The sequence below is a fragment of the Silurus aristotelis genome, assembly GCF_946808225.1.
Source record: "Silurus aristotelis genome assembly, chromosome: 13".
Classification (NCBI taxonomy): domain Eukaryota; kingdom Metazoa; phylum Chordata; class Actinopteri; order Siluriformes; family Siluridae; genus Silurus; species Silurus aristotelis.
Genome location: NC_139586.1, coordinates 3,154,601 through 3,163,465, shown reverse-complemented (window position 1 = coordinate 3,163,465; position 8,865 = coordinate 3,154,601). Strand labels below are relative to the sequence as shown.

The 8,865-nt window shown below is 40.1% G+C and overlaps 2 protein-coding genes across 8 annotated transcripts in view; one reads left to right on the top strand and one right to left on the bottom strand.

The window, feature by feature from the left end:
- Nucleotides 1-1,101: 1,101 nt before the first annotated feature.
- Nucleotides 1,102-5,064, bottom strand: ddx59 (DEAD (Asp-Glu-Ala-Asp) box polypeptide 59). Its single transcript, XM_083559705.1, has 7 exons — nucleotides 4,075-5,064; nucleotides 3,347-3,529; nucleotides 2,913-3,002; nucleotides 2,578-2,829; nucleotides 2,107-2,259; nucleotides 1,645-1,773; nucleotides 1,102-1,429 (listed from the first exon to the last, which is right to left on the bottom strand). Exons 1-7 carry the CDS (start codon nucleotides 4,864-4,866, stop codon nucleotides 1,166-1,168), a joined length of 1,863 nt encoding a protein of 620 aa, XP_083415831.1. The 5' UTR covers nucleotides 4,867-5,064; the 3' UTR covers nucleotides 1,102-1,165.
- Nucleotides 5,065-8,090: 3,026 nt separating this feature from the next.
- Nucleotides 8,091-8,865, top strand: part of camsap2a (calmodulin regulated spectrin-associated protein family, member 2a) — a 29,061-nt gene continuing 28,286 nt past the window's right edge. For 6 of the 7 annotated variants that reach the window (XM_083559583.1, XM_083559582.1, XM_083559581.1 and 3 more), the window contains exon 1: nucleotides 8,091-8,699. In XM_083559583.1, the coding sequence (XP_083415709.1) occupies nucleotides 8,561-8,699 (139 nt within the window). In that variant the 5' untranslated portion in view covers nucleotides 8,091-8,560. The remainder of the gene's footprint in view (nucleotides 8,700-8,865) is intronic. The other variant, XM_083559584.1, reaches the window with a different exon arrangement.

Here is an 8,865-nt window from a genome sequence, read left to right as displayed (position 1 = left end):
TTACCTCAGTACTTGATCTAAATACAGCTAAATGAACATAAATCCCCACGGTAACGCTCCACAATCGAATAGATCTTAGTTCCAGGGAAATTCTAAGTAGCTAGCAAAACAGCAGCTAAGTTTGTTTAGATTTAGTAGGGTGTGTGGCATATCTCAAATGCTACACCCTGCCACTCTGACCTTACATTAATTCAAGGAATCAAAGATCTGTGTAATCATGATGTTGGAAAATTTTGCCCACTTTAGAAACAAAAGTATTGGGACACCGACGTTTCCACCCACATGTGGTTCTTCCTCAAACTATTACCACAAACTTAGAGGCACACTGTTTGGCAGAATGTCTTTGGATGCTGTAGCATGAAATTCTTCCTTCACTTGGACTAGTAGACCCAAGCCTGTTCCAGCTGTGCACAAAGCCCGCTCCATGAGTTGGGTTGGAAGATCCTAAGTGGCCAGCTTTGGAGCTTTGACCTCAACCCTATTGAACACCTCTGGGATGAATTGGAACGCGGACTGCACCCCAGACCTGCTTACCTTATATCAGTTCCTGAGTTGTTGCTGAAAGAGGACAAATCTCTACAAGCACACTCTGAAATCTAGTGGAACATCTTCCCAAAAGAGTGGAGGTTATTGTAAGAGCAAATGGAGATTAAATGTATAGACCTCACATCATATTAATATATTAATAAACATTTTGTCATCTAATGAATGAAGATTATGAAGACCAGGTGATGAATGTCTTCATGCGCTAGTTTACGCCTTTGGTATGCGAGAGCCAGGAAAAAGATACACCATCAGTAGGTTGGTGTGCAATGAAAAGAAAAAGTTTGTGAGAAGAAAGGATATTGATCATGTCACCAAATAGATTAAAACTAAAGTAATGAACCTGGTTGAAAAATGGCAGAAGTAGGAAGTAGATATTTGTGTAAAAAAATCTAAGGAGTGAATGTAAAAAGTCCAAAAACTAAATAGTGAAGTAGAGTACTGAAGTAGTGAAATAGTAAAGTAGAGTAATAAGTATTTGTACTTCATTACTTAGATAGTTATATATTCAACCCCAGGATTGTCTACCATATTATAACGAATCCAGACACTGACGCGGCCAAATGCAACATGTATTTATTCAAAATAAAACAACATTATAAACATCTCTCAAAACCCAAAGTCATTTCTTATAACGGTTCCTGTCGTGCCGTTTAATAATGTCCATAACATTGCTCTTGGTCACCATATGATCCCCGCCTCCTTTGTGTCTTTTCCTGGCTCTTTTCTGCTGTTCCAGTAGATGTGGGGAGTTGAGGAGTTGCGGTGGAAGCTGCGAGCCGGTCGGCTTCACTCTTTCCACGATGTCGAGGAACAAGCGCTTGTTGTTATTGTTCATGAAGGTGATCGCTGTGCCTCGGTGCCCGAGTCTTCCTGCTCGACCGATCTGCAAAAAAAACAATAAAGACACATAGAGAGAAGCTTTCTGAGGTCACGGTGGATTCCTTGCAACCATACAGAAAAAAATGTAGTGTACCTTGTGGTGTAACCCATGTATCAAAGTGTGTTTCAGTGGGATTTTTATTGTCTACATAACTTAATATAATCCAATTTGCAGTATCAAGGTTATAAAATGTACAGAAGGACGAATGCATGTCATACCTGATGAACATACTCGTCCATGTTAGCAGGCATGTCGAAATTCACCACCAGCTTGACGTTGACCAGATCCAGTCCTCGTCCCAATACGCCTGTACTGATCACCACTTCAAACTTGCCCTCGAGCAGACCCTAAAAAATACCATACACAGTAACAAGACATGAACTTAAACTGAAACAAAAAGTAACACTACAAATAAATAAAAATATTTATATCCAAATTTACTTAAATAAGATGCTTCACCAAACAGCATGTGGCATCAGTGATTCGCCACTAGAGGCCACTCTCGTACTGTATAACGCAACCCAGAAAAACTATTGGTTTTTAGCCTATAATTCCAGCAATCAACTATCAGTGCCGAACAATCGTCAAAACCGATATATCGGTTGACCTCTAGTCTTCTCCTTTTCTTTCCTCTTCTTTTAGAAAAATATATAAAGAAAGATTTCAATAAAAACAATGACCTTGAGGATACGGTTGCGCTCCCATTGTGTCTTGTCGGAGTGAATGGCTACAGTGTTTAAACCCAGCACTTTGTGTACGGCCTCACATAAAAGGTCGGCTCCAAGTTTACAGTCAACGAAGACCACCACAGGGGGCTGGTAGAGCTTGCTGTCCTGTAGGGGGGGGCAGCAAAAAAATTGGTTAACCGGTAGTATTACAATACAAGTAGTGCAAGAGATGTCCACTGTAACCTGTAGCGCAACGACTAATAGTTTTGCAAGTTATTTGATTTACACACAAATATCAATCAGAAATCTTCAGAAAAGTCACAAAGATCAAATCTTTTTCGTTCATTGAAATATTTATTGTAACCTCCATCTACACAATTGAATGTATTGTTCTGCGACGGTTTCTGAACCGGTTCCTACACCAACCATCATGTCCAAATGATCAATACCCAACCAAACTCCTGTTTAAAAAAAAAATCTTACATTCAGGATCTCAAAGAGCTTCTTTTTCTTTGAAGGCTCCTCCACCCAGACGACGATCTGACGAACGTTGGCGCACGGCTGATTCTTGCAGCCGACTGTAATTCGCACGGGATTGCTGGTCAGGCGGGATGTTAGCAGCTCCGTTCCTTCGGGTAGCGTGGCGGACGTGAGCAAAGTCTGATGCTCGTCATGAACGTGCTCCAAAATCTCCAACACTTGGTGCTGGAATCCCATTTTCAGCATGGTGTCGGCCTGAAATGGAGGAAAACTTTTTTTTCTTTCCAAAGTTACAATAAAGCAAGAAGCTGGCCTGGAGCACGAGGGATACCTCATACCTCATCAACGACGACGATTTTCACGCCGTCGAGCTGGACAGCCTTCTGCTTAACAATCTCCAGGAGACGGCCAGGGGTGGCGATCACGATCTGCACAAACATGCATTTTTTTTCATACAGCTATACAAAAACAAAAAATAAAGATTTTGTACACTGATTCGTTTCAACTCTTTGCAGCAGCATTGTAGCTGACAATTTACACACTTCACACACACACACACCCACCCACTAACAATTACAATTTTTTTAAAATCTGTATTAGTTTGCATGCATCTCAACCCAATTTTCGAAATTACTTCCCATAAATTCCAACAAATTCCTGCTACGTTTCCAACTTGGAATATTTCCAAAATTCCCCAGAATGAAGTTTTCCTAGAAAGTTTCCAGAAATGTTCTGTCCCTTTGCAACCCTCAGGACGGTTTCCAAGCACTACCTTGATTTTCTGCTTGAGCCGATGCAGCTGAGGGGGGAGAGGCATCCCCCCGACCAGCAGCGCAGTCCTCATGTTGGGCAGGCCTACGATCAGCTCCTTCACCTGTGTCTCGATTTGGATCGCCAGCTCCCGGGTCGGAGTCAGAACCACGGTCAATGGGGCCGCCGAAGCGCCTGCTTCCCTCTGCGAGTCAAGAAGAGCCGTAAATATATTCATTGTTAAAAGCGCTATACAAATAAAAATTAATTGAATAGGATGTCTTTGGATCAACTACGAGACCCAAAGCTGGGAAGATGTTTTTGAGTGGAGATTTGTGCTCATTCAACCATACCACTAAATCTACAGATAAAATTTGACAAATAAATTTGATTTGATCAGGTACTGTTGAAGAGGCCTGGGGTGAATCAGCATTCCAATTCATTCGTGTTCAATAGGGGTTGGAGATCAGCTCTCCAAAGCAAAGCCATTCAAGATCTTTCAACCCATTTCAACCATATCTTCATGGAGCTGGCTTTGTGCACAAGGGAAATGTCATGTTGGAACAGGTTTGGATCTCGTAGTTCAAGTGAAGGGAAAATGTCATCCTCTCACATCCAAGTAATCCCAAGTTTGGGTTTAGAACCACATACGGCTGGAAAAAAAAAAAAAGCGTGTTTCTCAGGTGTATGTAGGTGTTGCAGTCCTGATTATAGATCAGGCACACTTCATTAAATCCACCTGGATGTTACCTCCAAGCACCGAGCCACCACTGGAAGCAGGAAGGCGACGGTTTTTCCGGATCCGGTGTCGGCCGTGGCGATCACATCTCTCCCAGCCAAGCCTACCGGTACCATCTGCATTTGGATCGGAGTCGGGGCCTCGTAACCGGCCTTCTTGAGGTTCATCCTGAGCGATTCGGGAAAGTCGCAGTGCTCGAACTCAATGATGGGCCTGGGCACGTCCTGACCTTGTGTAACGATTGTGAGTTCTTTCCTCACCCTTTCCACCTGGTCTTCATTCAGATCTCGGATGAAGGCGTCCTCCTTGTAGGAGTAACCGACTTCTTTGGGATTTTTCGAAAGGTCGTTTGTATTCATTGATGATGATGATGATGATGATGATGATGATGATGATGATGATGGAGCGATGCTTGTGCTCTCTGGGTTCATTCCGGGGAAGACTTTTTCTCGGAGTCCCATGCACATCCTGGCCAGGTGTTTCGCCTTGCACTCCAGACTGCACACGTCATTGTCAGTCTTATCGCATATGTACTCTCCATAGCGGCCGCACATGACGCACACCGGTTCCCCAGGGTTTGGCCATCTCTGGCTTTTCTTGAACGACTTTACAGGTTCCTCCTCACCCTGTGCCTCTTCGGATACCTCCATACCGGCATCCACATTGTGCACATCTGCAACATCTGCAGCATCTGCAACATCTGCAGCATCAGATACAGTGTCCTCCCCTTTGATTTTCTTCACATCAGAGCTTCCCTGACTCTCAGAAACTCTCTTGACCTGTAACGATCGAGGCATAAACATCTTCCTTTTACTTTCATAACCAAGAAAACTAATACATTTATAAATATTATCAACAAATAGCCAATTTTAGGTCAAAACGCTATAAGAAAGTCCTTGTTTTATAATTTTGTAAAGTTAAAATAAAGAATCATAAAGAGCGCTCCGCGTCTAGTTTGCGCACTTAGAGTCGCGCAAATATGACGACATCACCTGGCATTTAATCCTGGGAGTTGTAGTTCAGTTAAACCGTAAACGATTTGAGTGCCTCATAATCTTTACTAACGCACTAATGCAAATTTATTTACACCTATTTGTATTGTCTGTATTATTATTATTATTATTATTATTATTATTATTATTATTATTATTATTATTATGCTGTATTTTGTAAGAAAGAAAAAAAGAGGAATATATAAATAACTCATTTTTGTTGTTTTAATTATTTCATATACAATTTTAATTTTTAATACCATTTCATTTCGACTTCAAAATAGACTATTGCTATATTTTAAAGGGTGTCTGCCTGTTTAATTTTTAATTGTGTGATTGTACATTTCTTATCTCTGATTATTTCAAGCCTGTTTTGTTTGTACACATATTTCTTATTTGAATTTAAAGAAAAAAAATTATAATCGACAGAAAAACGTAGAGAAAATGCATTTGTTTTAAAACCACGGGTCGCACAAATATGACGAGGTTGTTTATTTATAGTTGAGTCGCAGAAAGAGAAAACAGATGCTTTTGTTTCAACCCATTAAATGTTTGATTGTTTAATCTCATTATTAATCTTTAATTTTTATTTTTTTTATTAACTTTTATTTTTAATACACGTAATAATACGTTTTAAAACCATGGGTCGCGCAAATATGACGTCATTCGAACTCCTGTGTGTTGTAGATACTTTTTATAGGTTGGTTGACGAAACAAACAAAAAAAACCGCTCTAAATTAATACTGTAAAGCCTTTCTGTACCGCTCGTTCACGATTATGCGGTCGCACACATATGACGATATTGTCCGGTTTTTATCCTAGGTGTTGTACTGTAGTTGTTATATAGTTGATAGAGGCATAAAAAGGAAATACATTTGAATTAAACGAGAAAATATTTTAAAGATTTAAAATATATTTAAAAAAAAATAAAAATAAAAGTCCACTCGCTGGTTATTCTGATGCGGTCGCACAAATATGACGCATTTATCTGCTTGGAATCCTGGGTGATGTAGTTTGTTCTTATGTCTCAGAGAACTGAAACGTGAGAGCGCTATAAAAAAGCTCTCACTCCCTGCTCACACCCCTGACAGCCCAAAGACACTCGTTTCCAATCTCCTCACATGTTTCTGTCACTTTGGGGCACAAGGGTCTTTATTACATCTCTGCAACATGCTAATTACACTCTTGCTCCTTTTCTATACACTTATGTCTATGGAGGACTTGCTCAGACACAAAAAATGCATTATTATTATTATTATTATTATTATTATTATTATTATTATTATTATTAATATTAATAATAATATAATTTGGGCGCACACGGTGACTGCACATATTCCAGTGTCTATGATCAACACTTCCTAAACACTTCAACACACACTAATATAACATAATGAACAGATATTCGATGAGTACGGGTTACTTTTTGAGTCTGATTTCTGTCAATGTTTCGTCCTCATACCATCTCTGAACTGAACATATACATATACATTTATAACCTTTTCATCTCTGTAAAGCTTTGGGACGATGCCCAAAGGTCCAGATAAAGTGGAATTGAATTGACTTCTTTGCCTCTTTCGCTCTTTCTCACTATATATACAGTACCAATTAAAAGATTGGCCACATCTTCACCTCCTTCAATGTTTTCGTCTTTCTCTCTTTTTCCTATTTTCAACATTGTATATTAATACTGAAGGCATTCAAACTACGAAAGAACACGACTGAATACAAAAACGTGTTAAACAACCCAGAACATGTTTGATATTTGTATTTATCAAGAGTTTGGCTTTAATGACAGCTTAATAAAATCATGGCATTCTATCAGGTTCACAAGATCGTCACCTGGAATGGTTTTCAGTTCTATTTGTCAAGAGTCTATTTGTGACAGTTCTTGCTTTCTTAATGTGCTTTAGACCACCAGATAAAAGGGTGAGTACAGAGTCAATAGACTTATTAGTGCTACTACTAATGTTGTAACTACTGTACAAATCCATATTAGTGCAAGAAAATAGAAAAGACAGTTCCTTATTTCTTTAAGAAATGAAAGTCAGTCAATCTGAAAAAAATAAAAATAAAAATCTTTAAATGTGTCCTCATGTGCAGGTTCCAAAACCATCTATGATGAAACCAACAAGAGCTACCTCTGCTGCAGAGAATAAGTGTACTAGAACTACCCTTTTTTATAAATGCTTCTCTGAGATTTCAAGTGGAAGACATCAAAATGTGCTTGCAAACAAGCAGAAGAGACTTGTTTGGGCAAAAAAAACACAAAAATTAATATTAGATCAGTGAAAAACTATCTCATAATTTTTTTTTTTTATAGAAGAGGTTGAACGGACGGTTTCTAAATATGTGGTTGTCACTGTGAAGCGTAGAGGAGGAGGTGTGATGCCATCCCATCTGGTTCGAACACAATTTATTTTTTCAGCAAGACAACAAGACAAGACCCCAGATCATAGAGCTTTGAAGACTCTTGAATATACAGGTCAGGGGACAGAAGGCAAGATCAGGGACATGCAACTGTTTTTGTTGAGTAGTTAATGCTGATGATTAAGGTAATTAATCCCTAGGATATGTAACACCTTCAAGATATGTAAGAGCTATTTGCTACAGAAGGAGAGTGATGGGAATGCTTTATGAGATCACCCGGTCTAAATCCAGTTGAGATGGACTGAGTTTAGGACTGGAGAGTGAAGGAAAAGCAGCAAACAAGCACTCAACAGCAAAGCTGTCATTTGAAGTACTTCGAAGAATAAGAAATGTAAAACATATTTTAGGTTGTTTAACACGTTATTTGTTTGCTCTGTCATTCAATCCTTCCATAGTTTGGATGTCTTCAGTATTATGTGGAGAATAGGAAATAAAATAAGAAAAACACACTAAAGGAGGTGAAGGGGTGTCCAAAATGTATGCTCAATCTCACGGATTAAAGGATTGAAGGAGGATATGGGTTTTTTTTCTTTTCCTTCTTCTTTTGTTCTCCAGGTGCCAAAATCTTTTTATCACAATAAATGCGCTATGTGGGTATGTAGGGCGGAGCGCGCATGCGCAGTCAGGCACTTCATCCAAAGCCCTAGAAAACAGCTCTAGAGCCTGGATGAATTGAGAGATAGAGCGAAAGAGGAATAATCTATCATTTTAAACACATATATACTCCTCTTTTAAGGAACGTGTGTGTGTGTGTGTGTGTGTGTGTGTGTGTGTGTGTGTGTATGTGTGTATTGTGGATCAGACATTGCGGTGTTGCTTTAAGAGGAATCCGCTAGCCGGGACACACAGCCTGGGATCAGGATGGATGGGAAGGTTAGAGCTCTCCACTAGATCTTCCTGTGATTGGTGCGATCTAACCCAGATTCGAGAAGATCGAGACAGAGGGGGTTTATAAAAGCAGCCCAGGACGTGTTCAAAAAAGAAGAAGAAGAAGCCTAACAGTGCCGCAGTGAATTCCTGCGGGAGGATGTCATCGCTGTTCCCGGAGCTGTGAGGACACTCCCGGTGTGTGGACATGGGGGACATGAGTCAGACCAGACACTGCAAGAACACCTTCATCGTCCCTGCGATCAGATCTTTCGACCATTATGACTTCAACCGAGCGAAAATCCGAGCGAGTCTCACATGGCTGGTGGCCAAAGCCTTTGGTACAGGTAGGTGGCGTCCTTTCGTCTTTCTGTCTCTTTCTATATTCCTTCGGATGTCTCTCTTTGGTACAGGTAGGTGGCGTCATTTCGTCTTTCTGCCTCTGTATCTTTCGCCCTCTGTCTGTCTTTGGTATTGGTAGGTGGCGTCCTTTTATCTTTCTGTCTGTCTGTC